The sequence below is a fragment of the Chiloscyllium plagiosum genome, unplaced genomic scaffold, assembly GCF_037043375.1.
Source record: "Chiloscyllium plagiosum isolate Xiang-an unplaced genomic scaffold, Cpla_swu_hap1 HiC_scaffold_39, whole genome shotgun sequence".
NCBI lineage: Eukaryota > Metazoa > Chordata > Chondrichthyes > Orectolobiformes > Hemiscylliidae > Chiloscyllium > Chiloscyllium plagiosum.
Window position 1 is genome coordinate 42,654,479 of NW_028270177.1, and position 27,983 is coordinate 42,682,461.

A 27,983-nucleotide genomic window follows, 5' to 3' on the forward strand; every position below is an offset into this window, starting at 1 on the left:
ATTTGCAGACGACACTAAAGTCGGTGGAGTAGTGGACAGTGTGGAAGAATGTTACAGGTTGCAGGGGAACTCGGATAAGCTGCAGAATTGGGCTGAGAAGTGGCAAATGGAGTTCAATGCAGCTAAATGTGAGGTGATGCACTTTGGGAAGAATAACAGGAAGGCAGGGTACTGGGTCAATGGAAATATTCTTGGTAGTGTGGATGTGCAGAAGGATCTTGGAGTCCATGTACATAGATCCCTGAAACTTGCCACCCAGGTGGATAGTGCTGTTAAGAAGGCATACAGTGTGTTAGGTTTCATTGGTAGAGGGATTGGGTTCTGGAGCCGCAATATCATGCTGCAACTATACAAAATGCTGGTGCGGCCACACTTGGAATATTGTGTACAGTTCTGGTCCCCATATTTCGGGAAGGATGTGGAAGCATTGGAAAACATGCAGAGGAGATTTACCAGGATGTTGCCTGGTCTGGAGGGAAGGTCTTATGAGGAAAGGCTGAGAGACTTAAATCTGTTCTCATTGGCAAGCAGAAGGCTAAGAGGGGATTTGATAGAGACATACAAAATGATCAGAGGATTAGATAGGGTAGACAGTGAAAGTCTTTTTCCTGGGATGATGACGTCAGCGTGTATGAGGGGGCATAACTACAAATTGAGGGGTGATAGATTTATGACAGATGTCAGAGGCAGGTTCTTTACGCAGAGGGTGGTAAGAGCGTGGAATGCATTACCTGCTAATGTAGTCAACTCAGCCACATTAGGGAGATTTAAACAATCCTTAGATAAGCACATGGATGATTTTGGGATAGTGTAGGGGGACGAGCTGAGAATAGTTCATAGGTCGGCGCAACATCGAGGGGCAAAGGGCCTGTTCTGTGCTGTATTGTTCTATGTTCTATGTTCTAAAGTGCCCTGTAGTGTCCTGGGATATACAGGCTATGTGGATTAATTATGGTGAATGAGAGGTTACAAGAATATGGATTGGGTCTGGGTGAGGCTCTTCAGAGAGGTAGGGTGAATGATTGGGTTTTCTGAATAAGTAACAAAACTTTGATGAGGGCAGAGTAGTGGATGTGATCCGTATGGACTTCAGTAAGGCATTTGACAAGGTTCCTCATGATAGACCTGTTAGCAAGGTTAGATGGAATACAGGGAGAACTAGACATTCGGATACAGAACTGGCTCAAAAGTAGAGTAAAGGGTGGTGGTGGAGGGTTGCTTTTCAAACTGGAGGCTTGTGACCTGATGTGCCACAAGGATTCACTGCTTTTCGTCATTTATATGAATTATTTACATGTCAACATAGGTGGAGTTAGTAGGTTTGCAGACGACACCAAAATTGGAGGTGTAGTGGACAGCGAAGAAAGTTACCTCAGAGTACAATGGGTTCTTGATCAGATGGGTCAATGTGCTGAGGAGTGGTAGATGGAGTTTAATTTAGATAAATGTGAGGTCTCGCATTTTGGAAAAGCAAATCTTAGCAGAGTTATACACTTAATGTTAAGGCCCTGGGGTGTGTTGCTGAACAAAGAGACATTGGAGTGCTGGTTTATAGCTCCTTGAAAGTGGAGTGTCAGGTACATAGGATAGTGAAGAAGGCATTTACTTTGCTTTCCTTTTTTGATCAGAGCATTGAGTACAGGAGTTGGGAAGTCATGTTGCAGCTATACAGGACATTGATTAAACCACCTTTGGAATATTATGTGCAATTCTGTCTCCCTCCTATCGGAAGGATGTTGTGAAACTTGAAAGGATTCACAAAAGATTTACAAGGATGTTGCCAGGGTTTGAGCTATAGGGAAAGGCCGAATAGGGTAGGGCTGTTTTTCGTGGAGCTTCGTAGACTGAGAGGTGACCTTATAGAGGTTTATAAAATAATGAGGGGCATGGAGAGGGTAAATAGACAAGGATTTTTTTTCTCCCTGGGGTGGGGGAATCCGGAGCTAGAGGGCATGGATTTAGGGTGAGAGGGGAAAGATTTAAAAGGGACCTAAAGAGCAACATTTTCATGCAGAAGGTGGTGTTTGTATAGAATGAGCTGCCAGAGGAAGTGGTGAAGGCTGGTACAATTGCAATATTTAAAAGGTATCTGGACGGGTATATGAATAAGAATGATTTAGAGGGATATGGGCCAAGCGCTGGCAAGTGGAACTAGATTAGGTTAGGAGTTGGACCCAAGAGTCTGTTTCCGTGCTGTACATCTCTATGACTCCCACCAGTGGAGATTTTTACCCTAATTTCTATTGACTAACTTTTACTAGGGCTCCTGGATGCAAATCTTAAGCTCAGCTGGATGTGTAGCAAGTGTTGATCAAACCATTGACATACTTAGAAAGAAGATGTCATATTATGTGAATCTTACATTCTGCAGACTGGTTTCTGTGATGCTGGACATTACAGGAGGCAGATAATATAAACAAAGAACTCAAAGTTTCTGTCTGAAGATGCTTGTGTGTGCCTTACCTTTATTCTCTGATGTGCTGGAGTACACCATCATTGTGGATGGAAATATCTTCGTAGCCTCCTTCTCCCTATTTGTTTGATTACCTATTGCCATTTGCAATAAAATATGGCAAAAGTTTGATCTAATTCGTTGTCATGGGGTCTTTTAGCACTATCACAAGTTGTTTCTTCTATTTATTAATCTCCTGGCATACTCCCCTACACTGGTCTTGAACCAGTGATGGTGCAAAGTTGTGTTGTGACTGTATCACATTTACATGGTGATAGGATGGGCATTATCTTAATCTAAAAACAAGCATTTTGTCTGAGGCTGTATAATGCTTGTTCGACCAATACTATCAAAGTACATTTGAGAGGATGAGGTCAAGTAGGATTTTTCCCTCTTGTTTATTCTCTTATTACCTATCACAGACCAAGACAGGTCAGTGGTGCTCTTATTAATCTACTATTGATCCTCCAGGGATCGGATTCAATTCCAGCCTTGGGCAACTGTCTGTGTGGAGTTTGCACATTCTCCCAATGTCTCTGTAGGTTTCCTCCGGGTGCTCCAGTTTCCACCCACTGACCAAAGATGTGTAGGCTAGGTAGATTAGCCATGGAAAATGCAGTGATAGGATAAGGTGGTGAGTCTGGGTCGGATGCTGCTCTGAGCCTAGAGCTCGGTGACCAGTGATGTTCCGCAGGAATCAGTTCTGGGACCTTTGCTCTTTGTGATCTTTATTAGTGACTTGGATGAAGAAGTGGAAGGATGGGTTAGTAAGTTTGCCAATGACATGTCTTATGAAGAAAGGTTGAGGGAACTAGGGCTGTTCTCAGTAGAGTGAAGAAGGATGAGAGGTGATTTGATTGTGATGTACAGGATGTTGAGAGGCATAGATAGAGTGGATAGACCGACATTTTCCCATGGCAGAAATGTCCATCTTGACAGGCATAGTTTTAAGGTAATTGGTGGAAGATTTAGGGGAAATGTCAGAGGCAGAGAGAGTGGTGGGTGTGTGGAATGCACTGCCGGCAGTGGTAGTAGAGTCAGATACTTCAGGGACATTTAAGCAACTCTTGGATAGTCAAATGGAAGTCAGTACAATGAAGGTTATGTAGGTTAGTCTGATCTTAGAGTAGGATAAAAGACAGGCACAACTTTGAAGGCAGAAAGGGTCTCTACTCTGCTGTAGTGTTCTATGTTCTATGATCAATGATCAGTGTACACTCAATGGGCCAAATGGCCTACTTCCACACTGTAGGGATTCTATGCTTCTATGACTATTAGTGAAGGTCAATATGTTCCACCACCCAGTGTACACCTGTGCTTTTTCAACCATCAGTGGTTTTTCTAAACATTGCAGAATATGGCAATGTACTGATTCATCAGCTGAGGAAGGGAAGTGGTAATGAACAAGAGATTTATTTTCCTGCTTTTGACCTAATGCTGTAAAATGTTGTGGAATCTGGAGTCAATGTGCCATCACCGCTCATAGTCTTTGGAGTCACAGAGCTTTACAGTATAGAAACAGACCCTTTGGTCCAACTCGTCCATGCTGACCAGATAAACTAAATTGATCCAGTCCCATTTGCCAGCATTTAGCCCACATCTCTCTAAACACTTCCTATTCATATACCCATACAGATGCCTTTTAAATATCGTCATTGTACCAGCCTCTACCACCTCCCCTGAAAGCTTGTTCCATATACATACACTACCTTCTTCATGAAAAAGTTGCCCTACAGGTCTCTTTTAAATCTTTCCCCTTTCACCTTATACCTATGCCCTTTAGTTTTGGACTCCCCTACCTTGGGAAAAAGACCTTGATGATTCACCCTATCCATATCCCTCATGATTTCATAAACCTACCAAGTCATCCCTCAGCCTCCAACGCTCCACACCTATTTAACTTCTCCCCTAAAGTTCAAACGCTCCAGTCCTGGCAACATCCTGTTCTGAACCCTTTCACGTTTACCAACATCTTTTCAGCCAAATGGAGATTGTCACTTTTCAAATGATACATGAGCAAAAAGGCATTAACAATATAACTGAGCTCAAGGCCTGTAATTTCTTTAATTTAGAAGATTTGGAGATAACTTAATTGAAACATGGACAATCCTGATGGAACATGACCTGGTGAATGTGGAAAGGATGCTTCCTCTTGTGGGAGAATCTAGAACTAGGGTCATAGTTTAAAAACAAAGAGATGTCCATTTTAGAAAGAGATGATGAGAAAGATTTTCTCTGAGTGTTGAGAATTTTGGAATTCCCCTCCACATAAAAGCAACAGGTGCAGGATCTTAAAATACGTATGAGGCAGTGGTAGGTTCCTGATGACAAATGGGGGTGAAAGATCGCCAGGAATGTAGAGTTGAGGTTAAACTCAGAAGTCATTTCGTACCGAATGACTCAAAGGGTCAAGTGGCCTATTCTTGATTTTGTTCATATGATTCCACCACTTGGCCATTAGAGCTATCACTGATATTGAGGGACCATATGAAAGACGGGATGGTCATGCCTTCTTCAATTCACTGTTGGTCTAATGGAACAGTACCTTCAGTGATGCTGAGAGGAGCTGTTGGAGCTTCTAATTGCGAATCCTGCCAGCAAAGTTGCTGAGACATGAGACTGGCATTTCAGGATGGGGAAATTGCCAAGTTCATAAAACAAGGTGACAACCTGAGGAGCTCAGCAGAAAATGAGGGGCGAATGTTCACACCATTAATCAGACACCAGCTCCTGGCATCACCTAGATCCCTAGGAAGTCAAGTGAAACTCAATTATCCTCTTTTATTTTGAGTATTCAGAGATGTGGTTTGTATGGAAATGTAATGACTATCACATCAGAATTATCCCTCTGGATGCACCAGTCACAGGACGGGGTCAGCAGCAACTCAAGCCAACCTTTCATCCACTGACTCCATCTACATTTCTCGCTGCCTCAGGAAGGCAGCCAACATCATCAAAGACCCAGTTATTAATCTTTTTCATCAGGCATAAAATACAAAAGCTTAAACATGTTTCAACTGATTCAAGAACAGCTTCTTTCCCACTGTTATTAGATCTCTGAATGCACTTCTCAAATTTTAAATTTAATGCCGATTTCACTCTTTGTGTATCTTCTCTGCAGCCATAACATTTCATTTTTCACTCTGTTCTATTACCCTAATGGACCTTGTATGGTATGATCTGCCTGTACATTACACAAAACAAAACTTTTTACTGTACCTAGTGTAATAATGTGACAGTAACAAACCAAATCAAATCAAAGAGGGCCAGTGACAGCCCAGTTCAGACAGACATGAAGCTTGGGCAATGGCTCTCCCGGATTGCCTTTGGGCTCGGTACTTCAAAGATTTGCCCGAGACTCCCCATTCTTCCTGTTTGTTGCTTCTTGCTTTCGATGTCCAATTGTCGGTTGAAAACCAATTTGCAACAGTGCAGCGGAGAAGCTTCCTACGTGGTGGCAGCAGGACCAACCAGAATAAATACTCCTCAATATCCAGCCACAGGCTTTCCCCTCCAAAGCTGTCGTCCTCCAACACTTACCTCCTTGCCAATTACAGTTTCTGCCCTTAGAGGATCAACAAGGAAAGAGTGAACCTGTGATTGAAGGAGGAATTCCTCAAATTCTGTTTGTCCCTGTGTACTGCTCTGCAAATCGCAATTTTATAGGTAAGTTCCCACTCTCTCTGACTGACAGCCAAGTTGCAATCTCTCTTTTAGGCTCCAAACCTTCATTAGCTCCAAAGGTTGGAGTGCATATATTGAAACAAAGGTAGTAGGCTTCCGAGAAGCCAATGCCCATGATGTTGTTGAAGAAATTCACCAGGGTAGTGTCATTAATCCAGTATCTTCAATTGTTTCAATTATGCTCCTGCCCACAAAGGTCAGAAAATGAACGCTTGACATTGCAGTGTTTAATACCATTCACTATTCCTCAGGCACTGAAGCAGTCTATTACCAGCATATACATTTTGGACAGCAACCAAGATTCCTGATGAAGGGCTTATGCCCAAAACGTTGATTCTCCTGCTCCTTCGATGCTGCCTGACCTGTTGTATTTTTCCAGCACCACTCACTTGACTCTGATCTCCAGCATCTGCAGTCCTCACTTTTCTCCTAATATTTATGCCACACAAGTGCCAGGCAATCATCATCATGAACAAGATAAAATATAACCACTTCTCCTCAACATTTGATTTTATCATCATTCCAACCTCATGGTGTCACCGTTGATCAGAAACTAAACTGGACCAGCTACACAAATACATGGTGACAGGAGCACATTAGGCAATGGGAAATCTTCAGCAAGCAAATCATCTTCTGATTCCAGACAGTCTTTCCACAATTTATAAGGCACAAGAAAAAAACGTGCAATGGAACACTCTCTATTAAATAAATAGGTGCCACTCCAAGAACACTTAAGAATCGCAATGCCATTCAACATAAAGCAAGCCAGCTAACAAATGCCCCATTCATCATTCTAAATTTGCACTCTCTCCTCTCAGTAGTGGCAGCTTTCACAAGATGCATTCAAGCAGCTTAGCATTGCACCTTCAACAGCATCTTCCAAGCCTGTAACCTTTACCATGTATAAGGACAAGGGCAGCAGATGCCTCGGATCACTACCACAATTTTTTCTCCAAGCCACGTACAATCCGACTTGAAAACTATATTGATGTCCCTCACTGTTGCTGGATTCGAATCTTGGCAGGGACTCCATCTGCCATTTCTCCACCTATATCTGCAACATATTTATATACTGCTGTATCCTTTGACGACCTTCTACACTATCACAACTCCACCGATCTTTGTGTTATCTGAAAACTTACTAAACCACCCATCCACATTTTCTTCCAAGTCATTTATATAAGTCACAAACAACAAAGGTTCCTGTGGAACACCATTGGTCATGGGTCTCCAGCCAGAAAAACACCCTTCCGCCCCAACCTCTGACTTCTATAGATAAGCCAATTCTGAATCCAAGCAGCCATGGATCCCATGCATCTGGATCTTCTCAGTGAATCTACAATGAGGGACTTCGTCAAAAGCCTTATTAAAATAAATGTAAACTGCGTTCACTGCTCTGCGCTTGTGGTTTTTCTTGAGGAGGTGATGAGAGTGATCAATCAAATTGGTAAGATTTGACATGCCCCACACAAAGGCAAAAGTGAATACTGCAGATGTTGGAGATTAGAGTCAAGAGAGTGGTGCTGGAAATGCACAACAGGTCAGGCAGCATCCGAGGAGCAGAAAATCGACGTTTCGGGCAAAAGCTCTTCATCAAGAATGAGGCTGGGAGCCTTGGGGGGGTGGAGAGATAAAGGGGAGGGGGTTGGGGCTGGGGGAAGTAGCTGAGACTACAATAGGAGGATGGAAGTGGGGATAAAGCTGATAGGTTGGAGGGGAGGATGTAGCAGATAGGTGAGAAGGAAGATGGACAAATGAGACAGATCATGAGGACGGTCCTGAGCTGGAAGGTTGGAACTAGGGTAAGGTTGGGGGCGGGGAAATGAGGAAATGCCCCACACAAAGCCACGTTAACTGTCCCTAATTAAGCCATGCTTTTCCAAATGGGCATAAATCCAATCCCTAAGAATTCTCTACAATAGCTTCCCAACCACTGATAGATAATTTCCTGGATTAGAGCTGAAAATGTGTTGCTGGAAAAGCGCAGCAGGTCAGGCAGCATCCAGGGAACAGGAGAATCGACGTTTCGGGCATAATCCCTTCTTCGGCTTCTGCCCGAAACGTCGATTCTTCTGTTCCCTGGATGCTGCCTGACCTGCTGCGCTTTTCCAGCAACACATTTTCAGCTCTGATCTCCAGCATCTGCAGACCTCACTTTCTCCTCAAAAATTTCCTGGATTACACAGGAAACTATAATTTCTTGGATTATCCCAGTTTCCCTTCTTGAACAGAAGATATGTTTTTGTTGTGTTTTTATTGTTTCTGGTGCCTTGTTGGAAGCTAGGTGCTCATTTCAATTTTATTCTCATTTGACTTTTCTTACTATGCCATTTTGGAGTCAACCGCATTACTGTCCATCTGGAGCTACATGTCGGGCAGACTAGGCAAGACAGCCAATTTCATTCCCTGGAGGTTATTTGTGAATCAGTTGGGTTTTTGCAACAATCTGGTAGTTTGGTGGTTAGTATTAATGAGATGAACAGTCTTTTTTTCTGATTTAATTAATTCTCTAATTGCTGTGCTGGGATTCGAACTCCTTCCTCTGGAGGATTAGACCTGGGCTTCTGGATTGACTTCTATCCTGACATTAATCCTATGCAGCATCCTCATTTTTAATCCTTTGCCGAATTCCAATTCAAAGATTCTGGTTAGTGTAAAGAAGAGTGGTGGTTACATTCCCTGTGAGGAATACTCTGCATGGGACGGGTAATGCTGCTATGATTTCCACAACATTTACATTTTTGTGAAGGGATGGTTTGTAATGATTTGTTTTAATAAGTTGCAAATGATTTTCCCACAGAGACAGCAAACAGCACTTCACATCGCAGCAGAGAATGGCAGGCACGTGATTGCTGACATGATCCTCACATCAGGTGTAAATTTAAAACTAGTTGATAAGGTGACTTGATATCTTATTTTCCTTCAGTGTTGTCAGTCTTTGCTCATCCTTGATTTTTATTTAATGTCTGCTGTTTTACAGAAATATGTTCACTGTAGATTATCTGGATGCACTCAGGACTGTACAGACAATACAATTTTATTTTCAATTAGTTCATAGGATGTGGATGTCACTGCATAGGGCAGCATTTATTGTCCATCACTCAGAGGTCAGTTAGGAGTCAGCCACATTGCTGTGGATCTGGAGTCACATGTAAGAAACCAGGTAAGGAAAACATTTTGCTTCCCTAAAGGATAATAATGAACATTTGAAAATTGGCACCAGTTTCATAGTCATCATTAGACTCTTAATTCCAGGTTGAATTCAAATTCAATCATCTGCTTTGGTGGGATTTGAACAAGGTCGCCAGAACACTACTTGCATGTCTGGATTAATAGTCTCACAACAATGCCACTAGACCATCACCTCCCCAAGTATGGGTCAAGACTTATCCGATTGTGGAGTCTCTCTCCCCTCACCCAAAGAATTGGTGGGGAATTCATCCTGACCAATACTGGCTGCCCTGAAGCCATTTAAAGAATAAATTGGCTAGAAATTGAATGATGCCACTCACTCTCAAGAAAGTTTAAGCATAGAGAGCTGCTGGCCCACTTGACACACTAGTTTCCCCACTGCCTGCCATCCAGTCCTCACCTGGGAAATGTTTTATACAATCACACCTATGTTCTGATCATGGTTGCAGAATAGTAAATGGGTGATATGCACTCTATAAAGCTGCATATAGGACAAACAGGGCAATTATGGCTTGACTTTGTAGACCATGTTGTCCTCTTGTTGATTTACAACTGACAATCAACCATCATCTCTTGTTGCAAAAACCCATCTGCTTCACTGATGCTCTATAGGGTAGGGAAATTGCTTTTTTACCTTGTCTAGCTTATATGTAACTCCAGACACACAGCAATGTGGTTAACTCTTAGATTCCCCCTTTGAAATGACCCAATGAGCTGCTCAGTTTTATCAAACCACTACAAAAGAAATACTCCAGACACTGGAAAACAACAAGTACAAACTAGACTCTTCCAAGTCCCATTTACTAGCATGTGGCACTTGTGCCAAAATTAGATCTGTCCAAACAACTAACAGGTTGACAAAGTCGTCCTCTAATCACCATCACTATCTCTGTTTTGTCCTATTGGACAGACTGGGATCTGACTGGGATATAGTTCGGAGAGAGTTGCCTTAGGCCTCATCAACACTGAGTCTTAAGGCATTTACATATAGAACATTGCAGCGCAGTACAGGCCCTTCGGCCCTCAAAGTTGCGACGCCCTGTCATACTAATCTGAAGCCCATCCCACATACACTATTCTATGTACGTCCATATGCCTGTCTAATGACAACTTAAATTCACTTAAACTTGGCGAATCTACCACCGTTGGGGCAAAGCATTCCATACTCTGAGTAAAGAAACTACCTCTGACGTCTGTCTTATACATATCTCCCCTCACTTTAAAGTTGTGTCCCCTCGTGTTTGCCATTCCCATACTTGGAAAAAGGCTCTCCCTTTCCACCCTATCTAACCCTCTGATTATTTTTATGTCTCGATTAAGTCACCTCTCAACCTCCTTCTGTCTAACGAGAACAGCCTCAAGGCCCTCACCCTTTCCTCGTAAGACATTCCTTCCATACCAGGCAACATCCTAGTAAATCTCCTCTGCACTCTTTCCAAAGCTTCCACATCCTTCTTATAATGCGGTGACCAGAACTGTACACAATACTCCAAATGTGGCCGTACCAGAGCTTTGTACAGCTGCAGCATAACCTCCTGGTTCCGGAACTCAATCCCTCTATTAATAAAGGCCAAAACACTGTATGCCTTCTTAACAACCCTGTCAATCTGGGTGGCAACTTTCAGGGATCTGTGTACATGGACACCGAGATCTCTCTGCTCATCTGCACTCCCAAGAATCTGAACATTAGCCCAGTACTTTGCATTCCGATTACTCCGTCCAAAGTGTATCACCTCACACTTGTCCACATTAAACTCCATTTGCCACCTCTCAGCCCAGCTCTGCATCCTATGTCTCTCTGCAACCTACTACATCCTTCGTCACTATCCACAACTCCACCAACCTTAGTGTCGTCCACAACTTTACTAACCCACCCTTCTAAGCCCTCATCCAGGTGATTTATAAAAATGACGAACAGCAGTGGACCCAACAACCGACCCTTGCGGTACGCCGCTAGTAACTGGACACCAAGATGAACATGTTCCATCAACTACAACCCTCTGTTTTCTTTCAGCAAGCCAATTACTGATCCAAACTGCTTTGTCTCCCACAATCCCATTCCTCCGCATTTTGTTATAGCCTACTGTGGGGAACCTTATTGAATGCCTTGCTGAAATCCATATACACCACATCAACCGGTTTACTCTCATCTACCTGTTTGGTCACTTTGTCAAAAAAAGTCAATAAGATTCGTTTACAAACGATTTCGTTTACCTACCCTTTACAAAACCGTGCTGACTGTCCCTGATCAGATTATTCTTTTTTTTTTTTTAATAATATATTTTTATTAAGAAAAAATAGATTTTTAAATATTACAACAAATACAAAACAATGCAATTCAAAACAGTACAAAGCTAAACTCAAATAATAAAAAAAATTCCTCAGCCCACCCTCCTATACGAATGTATAAACATATATAGAGAAGTATAAACTTAAAAAAAACCTAAACTAGCTATTTAACTAACTAAATAAATACCTAACAACAAATAAATAGTAATAGCTCAGCCCAGCCAAACAAAACACTCATACATCCAGTATTCCCTGGATATTGGACTCATGAATCACAATCGTCTCGGCTATATAAAAGCCCTTGTTAGTGTGGCAGATAAATCTGTGTCCAGGTATTTCAAAAAGGGTTGCCATGTCTTGTAAAAATTCTCAGTTTTGTGGTGTACCATATTTGTGAGAAGATTTGTGAGAAGAATGTAAAGTAATCTAAAACTATCCAGGGGAATATGCTCCATAACAATCTTCCGCCAACCCGACAGGCCTGGGGGGTTTTCTGATATCCAACCTAGCAAGATATTCTTCCTTGCACAGAATGTAAGAATATTGAAAAGTTTTTCCTTATGCGAGTCTGCAGGAAATACAATGGGTAGGCCCAAAAGGAGCAAAATAGAGTCCTTCCCCACCCCTACACCTAAAATCCTCTCCATTGCACCCACCACAGCGCTCCAATATGTTTGAAGCCTGTCACAAGACCAAAGACAATGGGTAAGAGTATCCATACAGACCTTGCACTTGGGACATGCTGAAGATACCCCTGGTTTAAATTTTGACAAACGGTCTGGGCTAAGTGGACCCTATGGAGAATCTTCAACTGTAAATTGCAAATTGATATCTTCCTTGTATTCTCCCAAATATCCTCCCATGCCTCTGAAGAAACTTCAACACCCAGCTCTCTTTCCCACATCTTGCAGAGTCGACCCAACTCATCTGAGGTGGCACCCCCCAATTGGTGATATAGAGAATTGACAGAGAGTGTACTCTTAGCCCTTAGTACCCCTCTTTCTATGTCAGATTTGTAGGGATCAGTCAAAAGTATGGTCTTTTTTTGAATAAAATCCCTAACTTGAAAAAAGCGAAAGAGGTCTCTATTAGGTAACTCGTACTTCCGTACTAACTGATCGAAGGACGTCATTACATCTCCCTCAAATAAATCACCCATGCAAGACATACCCCTAGCTGCCCAACATTTAAATCCTGAATCTATCATACCTGGTTGAAAACTTGGCATACCCACTAAAGGTGTAAACAAAGATGTTTTGCCGAATTGTCCTCCATGCTTTAACAGTATTGATGACTATTGGGTTATGGCAATATTCCCTAACTGTCCTCATCTTGTCCAAAAACAGCAAACTGGTAAGGGGGCACCTTGCCTGGGAGACTTCGATATCTAGCCATATTGAAAGAGTGTCTCCACAAACCCAATCACTTACGTAGGTCAAAAGCGAGCTTAATTGGTAAGTTTTAATGTCCAGAAGGTCTACTCCCCCCAATCTGTGAGGCAACTGCAGTTTGGCTAATTTAATAAGGGGCCGTTTACGGCGCCAGATAAAGGAGCTGAACCAACTGTTCAGTCTCCTGAGTGTTTGTTTATTGAAAATCAGGGAGAGCATCCGTATAGGGTATAGCAAACAAGGGAAAATATTCATCTTAATAAGCGCTATCCGACCCAACCATGAAACTGGAAGTGCCTCCCATCTTTGGAGATCTTGTTTAAATTTTTCAAATAATTGAGTAAAATTGGCTTTGAGCAGCCAATCCAGAACTGGAGTAATGAATACGCCCAAATACACAAAACCCCCCTGTGACCACTTAAATGGGAATCTATAGTCACTCTCAAGGGCCAACTCTTTCGTATGGGCGGCTCGGTGGCACAGTGGTTAGTACTGCTACCTCAGCGCCAGAGACCCGGGTTCAATTCCCGCCTCAGGCGACTGTGTGGAGTTTGCACGTTCTCCCCGTGTGTGCGTGGGTTTCCTCCCACAGTCCAAAGATGTGCAGGTAAGGTGAATTGGCCATGCTAAATTACCCGTAGTGTTCGGTATGGGTGAGTTGCGCTTCGGCGGGTCAGTGTGGACTTGTTGGGCCGAAGGGCCTGTTTCCACACTGTAATGTAATGTAATCTAATCTAATCTAAAGACCACCCATAGGCATAGCCTCTGATTTAGCAAAATTAATCTTATACCCTGAAAAAGCGCCAAACGCGTGAATGCATTGTATCAGGCAAGGCACTAAGACTGCTGGATTTGTCAAGAAAATTAGAACATCATCTGCATACAGCGAGGTCTCATGTAATTTTGACCATAAATAGGCATCTAACCATCTCAACAACCTTCACTTCTCCCAGCTAGAGCCGCATGGCAAGCACAAGCTAAAAAGAATAAACACCCTATAGAATATCAATTTGAATTAAAAAAAATTCTTTTATAAAAAAAAGAGGAATAAATACCCCACCCATCCTTTGGTATGTCCTAACTTAGAAATTTAAAATGTACATCTTAACCACCGCCAGACATAGTTTGAACCAAATAATTATCAATAGAGGAAAAAAAGGGGAAAAAAACAAAGCTCCAACCGGATTTCCTCCATTTCTTTTACAGAATGATAAACGCATACCCAAGCAACAATATTTATACATACTACAATTGTTTAAATTAGGTTAGTTTGTCCACAATGTCTCTTGCACTGCCGGATATCTCAGGGAGTACTGAATTTTCGTTTCTGGACCACAGCCGCTGAAAAGTCCTGAAAAAACATGATCTTAGACCCCTCGTAAATTAGGGCCTTTGAATCCTTCCCCTGGAGTCTGGAAGCCTCCATGACTCTCTCCTTATCCCAGTAATGATGGAACCACACCAGGAAAGGACGAGGGCATTGACCCAGACCCGACCTCCGTGCTGCGATCCAGTGAGCCCTCTCTATCTTCAATCCTCTCATGCCAGTCTCCAAGTCAAGGAATTTCAGAAGCCAATCTTCAACAAATTCCTCAGGCTGCTCACCTTCCTTACCCTCAGGCAGACCGATGATCCAAATGTTTTTTCTCCTGCCCCTGTTTTCAAGATCATCCACTTGGTCACGCAAATTGCGAACCTGCGTCTTCAGGGCTTGGATCTCTTCCTTGAATGAACTGGCATCAGCTTCCACCACTGTGACCCTGTGCTCCACCTCATCTGTCCTCTTCTCCAGGTCTCCCAGCTGCTGCTCATGCTTCTGCAGCGTGAGAGAGACTGGAGCCAGCTTCTCTTCAATCTGTTTCCCCAACATCTCGCGAGATTTTGAGAGCTGGTTCACCGGGTCCTGGAGAGTAATCGGCTCCGAGGCTGCTGCAGGCTGAGCTGCAGGCCCAGCCTCAGATGCTCCTCCCTTTTTAGGCATTTCTGGACAGCTGAAAATACAGGTAAGTCAATTTTTAAATGTTTCTCGGGGCTCCACAATCTTACCAACGCCCCAAGAAATCCTGATGGCCTGGGTTGGGTGGGTTAAAGGACCATCCTGCACCTGCTGCGATGCGAAGCTCTTCTCAGATCGCCGCCATCTTAGATCCCCTCAGATTATTTTCTAGATGGTTATAAATCCTATCTCTTATAACCTTTTCCAACATTTTACCAACAACTGAAGTGAGACTCACTGGTCTGTAATTACCAGGGTTGTCTCTACTACCCTTTTTGAACAAGGGAACCACATTTGCTATCCTCCAGTCCTCAGGCACTTTTCCTGTAGACAATGATGATTTGAAGATCAATGTCCCAGAGGATCCTAGGATAGATCCCATCCGGCCCAGGGGACTTGTCTATTTTCACACTCTGCAGTATTTCTAATACCTCTTCCTTGTGAACCTCAATCTCTTCTAGTCGAGATGCAAGTATCTCTGTATCTTCCTCGCCAACATTTTCATTTTCTATAGTGAACATTGTCGAAAAATATTTATTTACTGCTTCCCCTAACTCCTCTGACTCCACACACAACTTCCCACTATTATCCTTGATTGGCCCTAATTTAACTCTCATCATTCTTTTATTCCTGACACACCTATGGAAAGCCTTAGGGTTAACCCTGATCCTATCCGCCAACAACTTCTCATGTCTCCTCCTGGCTCTTCTGAACTTTTTTTTTAGGTCTTTTCTGAGTTCCTTGTAACCCTCAAGCACCCTGAGTTTTCACATTTTGTCCTAACATAAGTCGTCTTCTTCTTCTTGACCAGGGATTCCACTTCCATAGTAAACCAGGGCTCACGCCCTCCCTGCCTGACAGATACATACTTATCTAGGACACACAGGAGCTCTTCCTTGAATAAGCTCCATATTTTTAATGTGCTCATCCCCTGCAGTTTCCTTCCCCATTCTATGCTTCCTAAATCTTTCCTAATTGCATCGTAATTTCCCTTCCCTCAGCTGTAACTCTTGCTCGGTGGAGTACACCTATCCCTTTCCATCACTAAAGTAAACCGGACAGAATTGTGATCGCTGTCTCCAAAGTGCTCACCTACTTCCAAATCTAACACCTGGCCAGGCTCGTTACCTAGTACTAAATCTAAAGTGGCTTCGCCCCTTGTAGGCCTGTCTACGTACAGTGTCAGGAAGCCCTCCTGCAAACACTGGACAAAAACTGACTCATCTATAGTACTCGTACTGTAGTGATCCCAGTCAATATTTGGCTAGTTGACAACTACCCTGCCTCTCTCATTCCTATCGAGAATCATCTTTGCTATCCTTACTTGAGACATAGACTTGAGGCATTGGAAAAGGAACCATCTGCTGACCTTAGTGACCACCCCTCTCCAGGACCCCAATGATGAATCAGTGCATCTCCATGTTGGACAACTGTAGGAAGAAGCACTTAGAATGGCAAGGAGAATATCAGTCATCACTCAGGTTATCTTGGTTGTGACATTACTGCATGAGTTGGCCTACACCTAAAAATAATAGCTGAACAAAGCTGCTAGAAGGGTCTGTTGCATATGGTGAGGGAATTAACAAAAAATAAGGAGAAACTGAAGACTGTAGATGCTGGAGATCAGACTTGAAACGTGTGGCGCTGGAAAAGCACAGCATGTCAGGTGGCATCCGAGGAGCAAGAGAATCAATATTTCAAGCATAAGCCCGTCGTCAGGAATGCGCGGGGGATGGGGTCTGTGAGAGAAATAGGGTGGAGGTGGGGGTGAGGTAGCTGGGAAGGCGATAGATAGAGGCAGGTGGGGAGTGACTGTGATAGGAGGGGATGGTGGACCGGATAGATGGGAAGGAAGGTGGACAAGTAGGACAGTTCACGAGGGTGGTGCCAAATTGGAAGATTGGCCCTGGGATGAGGTGGGGGGAGGAGCAATGAGGAAACTGGTGAAGTCGACATTGAAACTCTGTGGTTGGAGGGTCCCTTCTCTGGTGGTGAGGACTGCAATTTCAGCTACAATCAGACACCACCACCAGACATATTTCCCTCCCCATTCCTATCGGCATTCTGCGGAGACCATTCCCTCCGTGACTCCCTCGTTAGGTTCACATCCCCCCCCACCAACCCACCCTCCACTCCCGGTATCTTCCCTTGCCGCCACAAGAGGTGTAAAACCTGTGCCCACACCTCCCCCCACCTCACCTCCATCCAGGGCCCCAAAGGATCCTTCCTTGCCTGACAGAAACTTTCCTGCACATCTAAACACCTCATCTACTGTGTCCATTGCTCTTGATGTCGGTCCTCTACGTTGTGGAGATAGGATGCCAACTCGTCCAACTTTTCAGGGAACGTCTCAGGGACGCACGCACGAAACAATCACACCACCCTGTGGCCGACCACTTCAACTCTCCCTCCCACTCAGCAGGCCCTGCGTCTCCTCCACCACCAAACCCAAGCCACCCAATGCCTGGAGGAAAAACGCCTCATCTTCCGCCTTCAGACTCTCCAACCACACAGCATCAATGTCGACTTCACCAGTTTCTTCATCCCCCCCTCCTCATCCCAGATTCAACCTTCCAACTTGGCACCGCCCTCTTAAACTGTCTAACATGTCCATCTTCCTTCCCACCTATCCAGTCCACGATCTCCTCCGACCTATCAACATCACCCCGCCACCTGCATCTTACCTATCGTTTTGCAGCTACCTCACCCGTACCCCATCCTCCTATTTATCTCTCAGTTACCTCCCCCACCCCTCCGCAATTCCTGATGAGGGCTTATGCTTGAAACATCGATTCTCCTGCTCCGCGGATGCTGCCTGACCTGACCTTTTCCAGCGCCACATTTTTCAACTAACAAAGAAAAACCTAATTGACCTCATCCTTACCTGTTGCAGATACTACTATAAAGAACAACATTGATAGGAGTCAAAGAGATCTACAGCACAGAAAAAGGCCCTTTGGTTCACCATGTCAGCGCCAGTCAAAAACAACCACAATTAACTATTGTAATCCTATTTTCAACATTTCACCCAGAGCCTTGTATGTCTTGGCATCACAAGTGCACATCCAAATACTTCTTTAATGTTATGAGGGTTTCTACCTCTTCCATCCTTCCAGGCTCCAACCACCTACATCTCCCCCAAACCAACTGCCCCTTCCCTTAAATCTATGCCCCCGGTCATTGATCCGTCCATCAAAGAGAACAGTTCTTGCCTGTCCAACTTTGCTATATCACTCATAATTTTATATATCACAATCATCCTGTCTAAATCTCCGCTGCTCCAAAGAAAGTATTCCCAGTCTCTCCAATTTGTGTTAATAATTCAAATTCGGCCACCCAGGCAACATCCTAATAAATCTCCTCTGCACCCTGTCCGATGCTATCACATCCTTCCTTGAATGTGGATTCAAGAACTGCACACAATACTCTAGCTGCAGCCAAACCAACATCATATATAGTTCCCTTCCAACATCATAGCCTCCCTATTATTAAACTCTATGCCTAGACCAATAACGGTAAGTATACTATATCCCTTCTTAACCAATTTATCCATTTGCCCTGATACCTTAAGAGACTGGTGTTTATGCACAATAAGGTTCCCCTGTTCCTCAGTGCTTTGCAGGGTTCTGCCATTGAGTTTGCCTTGCCTTGTTTGTCCTGCCCAAGTTCATCACTTCATATTTATCCAGGTGAATTCCATTTGCAACTGATCAACCCATCTGATCAGCCCATCTCTTATAGTCTAAGGCTACACTCCTCACTATTTACCATAACACCAGTTTATCTATTGTCTGAGAACTTATTGATTAATCCTCTTGCAGTCAAGTCTAAAGCATCTATATAAATCATGAACAGGAACATCTCCAACACAGATCACTGTTGGACCTCAATGGACACAGACTTCAACTCAGAAAAACACCCTCAACCATCACCCTGCCACTCAGCCAATTCTGGATCCAATTTGTCAAATTTCCATGGAATTTATAGGGCTTTTACTTTTGCTATCGGTGCAGTTTGCTATCCCATGCAGTTTGAAAAATTAAATCAAGATAGTAAGACATGATCTCCCCTTAACAAAATCATTCTGACTATTCTTGATTAATCCCTGACTCTCCAAATGCAGATTAATTCTGTCCCTCAGAATTGCTCCCAATAGTTTCCTCACCACTAAGGTTGGGCTGACTGGTTTGTAGTTTTCTGGTTTATCTTTTGTTCCATTCTTGAACAGTGGTACCACATTGGTTGTCCTCCAGTCCTCTGGCACATCTCCTGTAGCCAGAGAGAAGTTACGAAAGTTGCAGTCACGCTGCCATTTCCTTCCTTGTCTCGCTCAACAACCTGGGATACATGTCATTCAGCCCCGGACATTTATCTACCTTTAAGTCTTCCAGACCGCTCAGAATCTCCTTCCTGTACATGCCAATTTCTTAAATCGTGTCACAGACCTTTTCTCTGATCTCTATACCCATTTTATCAAGTGAACACCAACACAAAGTCTTCATTTAGAACCCAATCTACATTCTCTGGCTCCATCCACAAATTATTGCTGCAGTTCTTATTGGGCGTAGTCTTTCCTTTGTTATCCCTTAATGTACCTGTAAAGCAACATAGGTTTTACCTTTATTTTATCTGCCAGTATCCTTTAATGTCCCCTTTTAGCTCTCTAATCTCCATTTTAACTTCCCTTTTGCACATTCTAAACTCCCTCCTCTCAGGCTTCTGCTGTTTGAGCCCATAGCATTTACTTCTTCCCGACCTCTCCGGCCTATCACCCTCACCCTCACCCTCACCTCCTTCCACTTATTGTATTCCCAGTGCCCCCCCCCCACCCCCCACCACCACCACCTTTTATCTCAGCCCACCAGCCTCATTCCTGAAGAAGGGCTTATGCCCAAAACGTCGATTCTCCTGCTCCTCGGATGCTGCCTGGCCTGCTGCGTTTTTCCAGCACCACACTTTTCAACTCTGGTCTCCAGCATCTACCACCAACCTCCCTTCTTCTCTTAGTCCAATTCAATGTACATCCCTTAATATCCAACGTTCATAGGATTTGATGGTCCCAACCTTTTTCTTTATTGAAATATTTTGGCGCTGTACTTTGCATATTCCTTCTGAATTGTTATACCTGAAAGCATCTGGTCCCAGTCCATTCTGGCCAAATCATATTTGATCTTACTGAAATCAGCAAATCTTTATATCATCAACTGGACAAAATCGGAATTGTGATGGAATATTCTCTCCATGACCGGATGAGTGCAGCTTCAACAGCACTCAAGAGGCTTGACTCCTCCTGAAGAAGGGTTATCCCCAAAATGTTGACTTTGCCAACACTTGATGCTGCCTGACTTGTTGTGTTCTTCCACCTCCTGCTTGTCTGCCTTAGAGTCCAGTATCTGTAGGTTTTTTTTGTCTCTAACCATTTAGGACAAGGCAATTTGCCTGATTGGTATCAGATCCACATTCCTCCACCACTGATGCTCAGTAGCAGTATGTACTTTCTACAAGATGCATTGCAGAAATACACCAAACTCCACAAAGCACTTCCAAACCTACAATCATTCATCTAGACGGACGAGGGCAGCAGATTCATGGGAACACCATCAAACCACCATCGCCTACAAGTTGCCCTTGAAGCCACCCACTGGTGTGACTTGGAAATATATCACCATTCCTTCAGTTTCACGGGTCAGTATCCTCTCAATATCCTCTGTACCACTTTCCCTCATGGTATTGTTAGTATACCTACATTAAATAGGTTGTAGTGGTTCCAGAAGTAGCTCATCATCACAACTGGAGATGGCAACTAGGAATGAGCAACTAATGCTGACCCAGTCAGCAACCCACATCCAATGAATGAATAAAAACAAACTAAACAGTATCCTGAGTTTGATTGATCAGTGGTATTCATGCTACACAATTACCAGATATCGATCATCAGTAATGAGAGGCAATTTAACCATCTCACTTTTATATTCAATAGCATTACCGTCCCTTAATCTTCAACTGATAACATCCTGGGGTTACTATTGACTAGAGATTAAGTAGGACCAGTCAGGTAATCTCAGTGGCTACAAAAACAACTAGGAATCTTGCAGTGAGTAATTCCCTGATGCCCCAAACCCTGTGCATCATCTAGAAGGTAGAAATTAGAGGTGAGATAGAATACCTTCTATTTGCTCTTAGACCGCTCAAGCTTGTAATCCACTGGAACAATACAGCCTGTTTGATTGCCACTCCATTTACCACCTTTAATATTCACTCCTTCTTCCAAAATAGCACACTAGCAGCATTGTATACCATTGCCAAGATACACTACAGTCATAAGAACATAAGAACTAGGAGCAGGAATAGGCTGTCCAGCCCTCCGAGCCTGCTCTGCCATTCAATAAGATCATAGCTGATCTTTCAATCAAAAGACTCAAAAAGTTCCTTTGATTGTACATATTAAACTCACAACATTTACCATCTAAACAAAGGCAGCAAATTTATGGAAGGCTAGCACCAGCAAGTTTCCCTCTAATACAGACACCCTCCTGACTTGGAACTATTTTGCAATTCCTTTGTTTTTGATGAGTCAAAATCCTTGAACATCTTCCCAAATAACATTGTGAGTTTTTTTAAACTGCGCCACCTCCAATGGATATATTGATTCAAAGAGACTCATCTTCACCTTCTCAGCAACAATTAGGAATGTCCAACGAATGTTGACAGAGTCAGTATAGTCCACAGGCTGTTTAAGAATAAAAATAATAGGTTAGGTGTGAGTGCCAGGAATGTGAAACTAAATTTGAAAACAGTCCCACGATTATTACCCAAGCTGCATGCAAAGTAGTATGGACATCAGGGAGGTGGATACTTGGCTCAAGGAGTGATATGAGAGAGAGGTGCTCCATTTCATGGGACTAGGAATGGGAGATAATACCATTACAGCACAGAAAAGGGACCATTCAATCCATGCCATGTCTTTGTATTGCAGCCCATACAGTTGCATTCTCCAGGTCTATCATGATACTGTCACCATACCATTGCAAATTTATTTTCTTCAATTAGTCATTCAATTTTCTTTCTGAAATTTTTCATCATCTGTACTTTCAATACCTTCACGGGCAAAGACATCCAGGTCATCACCCCACATTGCATAAAATATGTTCTTCCTCACATGTCGCTGAATCTCTTTCCCAGTGTTTTAAATCCTGTCCCCTAATCCTTGCTAGTAAGAACAGCCTTTCTTTGCCTACATTATCGAAATCTGCCATAATCTTGTATACCTGTCAAATCTCCCCTGTCCTCTTTGCCCAGCTTCACCAATCTAATTTTCTGGCTAAAATCCCTTTTCCCTGAACATGTTATGATAAATCTGCGTCAGGTATGGCCTCTAACAGCCTAAAGTGTGGTGATCAGAACTGGATAAAATGGTTTAATTGTTACCCAACTACAGCTTCATAAATGTTCAGCATTACCTCCCTGCTTTTGTCCTTCAATTATTGAAGCCTAAAGTTCCATTTGTTTTCCTAGTTACACTGTCAAAAGTTCTGGTAGCTTCTAGAATCTATACATTTGAACCCTGCAGGTCCCTGTTTCCCTGCACATCATTTCGAACTGTATTATTACATACATTTTTTTTTCCTATCCCTTGTGAGTTTGTCTAAACTGTGCCACCTCCAATGGGTGTATTGATTCAAAGGGACTTACCATCACCATCTCAGTGACAGTTAGGGATGTGCAATGAATGTTGACTGAATCAGTGTAGTCCACTGGCTGTTTAAGAATAAAAATAATGGGTTAGGTGTGACGCCCTGTTAGAGTGTAAAATGGATCACCTCAAACTTGTATGAAGTTTTGTTTATTCTTGCATGAGATGTGGATATTAGTTGTGTATCCCAAATTGTCCTTGAATGAAGTTCCTTGCTAGGCCATTTAAGAAGGCAGTTAAGAGCTGCAGGTCTGGAGCCACATGTAGCTAAACCAGGTAATGACATCAGATTTCCTTCCCTAAAGGACATGTGTTTTGTACAACATTTGACAGTGGTTTCATGGTCAGCATTGAACAAGCAGATTTACATTGTATATCATGGTAGGATTCAAACCCAATATCCCCAGATTTTAGCCTGGGTTGTGGATTACTAGCCTGACTATGCCACCATCTTCCCTTCCCGTTCCACTTGTCACTCATTCTGCTAGCTTATCTAGGTCCTGTTACAGATAATGGTATCATTCTAACTCTCAGCAATACCTCCAAGTTTGGTAACATGCAGTAAATTTTAAAAGTTTACTCTATTTCAATATCCAGTTTATGTATATCAAAAAACAGTGGGCTCCAGCAGTGAACCTCAGGGTATCCTATTGTCTACTGTCCTCCAATCTCAGAACAATTTTCCATGACTCACTGATTATATCGGTGAATCCGTTTTTTTGTGAATGCTGACCCTGTTATTTCATGAGCCACAATGTTTTTAAACCAACCTTAATGTGATACTTTATTTAGATTTTAAGAATGTGTCAATGTCCATTGTTCCTTAGCCAGTTTTTGCTTTACTTCACGAAAACTGTTCAATTAAGTCAGTCAGCATGATCTATCTATTACAGGTTTGAGATGGCTCCTCTAAATTCCACACATCCAAACATTTCATCTACTGTGTCTGTTGTGCTTGAGGTGTTCTGCTTTACATTGGGTAGACAGGATGCCAATTTGTGGAACATTTCCGAGAACATCTCTGAGATAAACGCACCAAACAACCCCACCGCCCTGTGACTGACCACTTCAACTCCCACTCCGCCAAGGACAAGGCCTCCTTCACCGCCAAATCCTAGCCACCTGACACCTGGAGGAAGTACACCCAATCTTCCACCTTTGGACCATCCAACTACACAGCATCAATGTCGATTTCACCAGTTTCCTTATCTCCCCTCCCCTCACCTCATTGCAGGTCCAACCCTCCAACTAGGCACCGACCTCTTGAACTGTCCCATCTGTCCATTTTCATTCCAACCTGTCCACTCCATCCTCCACTGTGACCTATCACCATCACTCCCAACCTGCATCTGCCTATCGCCTTCCCAGCTACCTTCCCCCAGCCCCAACGCCCCTCTCCTATTTATCTCTGAGCTCCCTTCTCCCCCCCCCCCCCCCCCCCCCCCCCCATCCCAACACTCTGGCTTATGCCAGAAACATCGATTCTCCTCCTCTTCGGATCCTCCCTGAACTGCTGTGCTTTTCCAGCACCATACTTTTCTACCCTGATCTCCAGCTTCTGCACTCCTCACTTTCTCCTCTAAATTAACTCAGACCTCTCCAGATGTCCGATAACTTTTTTTCCCTGATTATTGTTTCCAAAATCTTCCCCACAACTATTGCTAAACCAATGGCTGGTCAAAGATGTCATGTTACCCAGGGTGTAATTGTCTGGTGACTGGCCTACTCTGCTTACAGGAAAGATCGGATGGTTATAAGACCATAAGACATAGGAGCTCAAATTAGACTATTCAGCTCAATGAGTCTGCTCCATCATGCAATCACGGCTGATAAGTTTCTCAATCCTTTCTCCCACTTGATCCCCTTGATACTCAAGAACCGATCTATATATATTCAATGACCTGGCCTCCAAAGCCTTCTGAGGATATGAATTCCATAGATTCACCACTCTCTGGCTGAAAATGTTTCTCCTTATCTCCATTCTAAAAGGTCATCCTTTTACTCTAAATCTACTCTGAGTCCTAGTCTCTCCGACCAACGTCCACTGTGTCCAAGTCATTCAGTATTCTGTGTGTTTCAATTAGATCACCCCTCATCCTTCTAAATATCATCAAGTATAGACTGAGAGTCCTCAAACGTTCCTCATATGTTAAGCTTTTCATTCCTGGGACCATTCTTATGAACCTCCTCTGAACACGCTCCAGGGCCAGTACATCCTTCCTGAGATATGGGGCCCAAAACTGTGCACATTACTCCAAATGAGTCCATCTTGCTGAGGACATGCAGGTCCTGGGCCTCCTCCACAGCCACTCCCTCAACGCCCAACGCTGGAGGAAGAACGCATCATCTTCCACCTCAGAACATTTCAATTCCAGGGTATCACTGTCGACTTCGCCAGTTTGCTCATTTCCCCTACCCCCACCTTACCCCAAATTGCACTGTCTCAGATCATAAGACCCTACAATGGATAGTGAGGACAGCTGAGAAGATCATCACGATCTTTCTTCCCTCCATTATAGACATTTACACCACACTCTACATCCACAAGGCCAACAGCATTGTGGAATTCCCCACAACCCCTTATTCAAACCTCCTGCCACCTGCCATTAGAGACCGAAGCACAGGGTCTCTCACAACCAGACTGTGCAACCTGCCAGCTCAGCACCATCCTCATGACCTGTCCTACTTGCCAATCTTCCTTCCCACCTATCCACTCCACCCACCTCTCCAACCTATCACCTTCATCCCCACCTCCATCCACCTATTGCACTCTTAGCTACATTCTCCCCAGCCCCATTCCCCTCCCATTTATCTCTCCACCCCGGAAGCTCCCAGTCTCATTCCTGATGAAGGGCTCCTACCCAAAACATCGATCTTCCTGCTTCTCGGATGCTGCCTGACCTGCTGTGCTTTTCCAGCACCACTCTAATCTTGACTCTGATCTCGAGCATCTGAAGTCCCCACTTTCCCCTATATTATGATCACTGCTCCTCAGGGTTCCTTCACCTTTAGCTCCCTTACCGAGTCAAGATTTACTTGTCATTTCTACCATATACAAGTGATACACTAAAAACGAGACAGCATTCCTCTAAAGCCAAGATGCTACATCGGCAACACAAATTACGCAACAGTACAGTCATACACAGAGCACAAAGTCCATAAGAAAAATCCAAAACACGCAAGACAGCACAGTAATCCTGACAAGACCAGACAAAAGGCACAGTGGTGGACAAATTATGCTGTAATAATGAATGATTATTAATAAACCATTGTTTTAGCAACAATTTGAAAAGTTGTGCAAAGAATTGCAGGTGGAATAGAGTGTGATCATACAGTGTTAAGGTGCCTGATGGCTTGGGGGAAGACACTGTTGCACAGTCTGGTTGTGAGAGATCCAGTGCTCCGGTCTCTAATGCCAGGTGGCAGGAGGTTTGAATAAGGGGTGTGTGGGGAATTCCACAATGCTGTTGGCCTTGTGGATGTAACGTGTGGTGTAAATGTCTATAATGGAGGGAAGAAAGATCGTGATGATCTTCTCAGCTGTCCTCACTATCCATTGTAGGGTCTTATGATCTGAGACAGTGCAATTTCCAAACCAGGTAATGATGCAGCTGCTCAGGGTACTCTCAATAAACCCTCTGTAGAATGTGGTGAGGATGGGGGTGGGAACTGGGCTTTACTCAACCTACGCAAAAAAGTTGAGATGCTGCTGAGCTTTCTTGGTTATGAAGCTGGTGTTGAGGGACCAGGTGAGATCCTCCGTTATGTGGATGCCAAGAAATTTGGTGCTCTTCACGATCTTCATGGGGGAACCGTCGATAGCCAGTAGAGAGTGGTCGCTCCGTGCCTTCCTGCAGTCAACAACCATCTCTTTCATTTTGTCCACATTCAGAGACAGGTTGTTGGCTCTGCATCAGTCCGTTAGCCACTGTACCTCCTGTCTGTATGCTGACTCGTTGTTCCTGCTAATGAGACCCACTACAGTCGTGTCATCAGCGAACGTAATGATATGATTCGAGCTGTGCATCACTACACAGTTGTATGTCAGCAGGGTGAACAGCAGTGGATGGAGCACACAAGTCTGCCTCATTGCACAACACTAATTTCAGTATTGCCTGTTCCCCAGTGGGCTCCACCACAAGCTGATCCAAAAAGCCATCTCGTAGATGTTCCAAAAATTCCTTTTCTTGCAATCCACCACCAACCTGATTTTCCAGTTCACCTGCATATTGAAATCCCCCATGATCACTATAACTTTACACGTCTTTTCTATCACCTATCACCTATATTGCACTCCAGTTCCTGACTACTATTTGGAGGCTTGTACGTCAACTATTTATTTTTTACCTTTGCGGTTCCTCGATTCTACACTATCTGATCCTACTTCGTTTCTTACCATTGATTTGATTTCCTTTCTTACTAATGAGGCAACCCCACCCCCTCTGCCCACCTGCCTTTCTTTTCGATAGGATGCATATCCTTGAATATTCAGCTCCCAATCCTGATCCCCTTACAAGCATTTCTCCGTGATACTCCCTGCGTCATATCTGCCAATTGCGATCTGCGCCTCAAGCTCATTTACCTTATTGCTTATACTATGTGTATTCAGATATAACACCTTCAGACCAGTGTTGACCGTCCCTCTTCTCATTGTCATTCATTTGTCCAGTGTACTTGAAGTTTGATTGCTGAACCCGGTCACCCCACTATTTAGTTTAAAGCTCTGTCTATAGCCTTAGTTATGCAATTCACTGGAACTCTGATCCCAGCACATTTCAGATAAAGGCAACCCCAATGGAACAGGTCCCTTCTTCCCCAGTACTGGTGCCAATATCCCATGAATTCAAACCCATTTCTTCTACACTAATCTTTGAGCTATGCATTTACTTGCTTGATCTTATTGACTTTGTAGGAGAAAGTGAGAACTGCAGATGCTGGAGATCAGAGCTGAAAAATGTGTTGCTCGAAAAGTGCAGCAGGTCAGGCAGCATCAAAGGAGCAGGAGAATCGACGTTTTGGGCATAAGCGGTACCTACCTTCCTGAAGAAGGACTTATGCCCGAAACGTCGATTCTCCTGCTCTTTTGATGCTGCCTGACCTGCTGCGCTTTTCCAGCAACACATTTTTCAGCTCTTATTGACTCTGTGCCAATTAGCTTGTGGCTCAGGTGGTGATCCAGTGATAATTGCCTTTTTGGTTCTGCTTTTTAATTCAGCTTCTACCTGTTACTATTCCCTTAGCAGAACCTCTGCTCTAGTTTTATCTATGTCGTTGGTACCTACATGG

General features: G+C 43.6%; 1 protein-coding gene across 4 annotated transcripts in view; it reads left to right on the forward strand.

Moving 5' to 3' along the window:
• ankdd1a (ankyrin repeat and death domain containing 1A) overlaps window positions 1-27,983 on the forward strand; it is a 293,056-nt gene that overhangs the window by 160,192 nt on the left and 104,881 nt on the right. For 2 of the 4 annotated variants that reach the window (XM_043677679.2, XM_043677678.2), the window contains exon 11: window positions 8,937-9,035. The exons of 1 other annotated variant lie outside the window; for it this stretch is intronic. In XM_043677679.2, coding sequence (XP_043533614.2) covers window positions 8,937-9,035 — 99 coding nt within the window. Of the gene's footprint in view, window positions 1-8,936; window positions 9,036-9,187; window positions 9,300-27,983 lie in introns of all 4 variants that reach the window. One more of the 4 variants, XM_087981356.1, reaches the window with a different exon arrangement.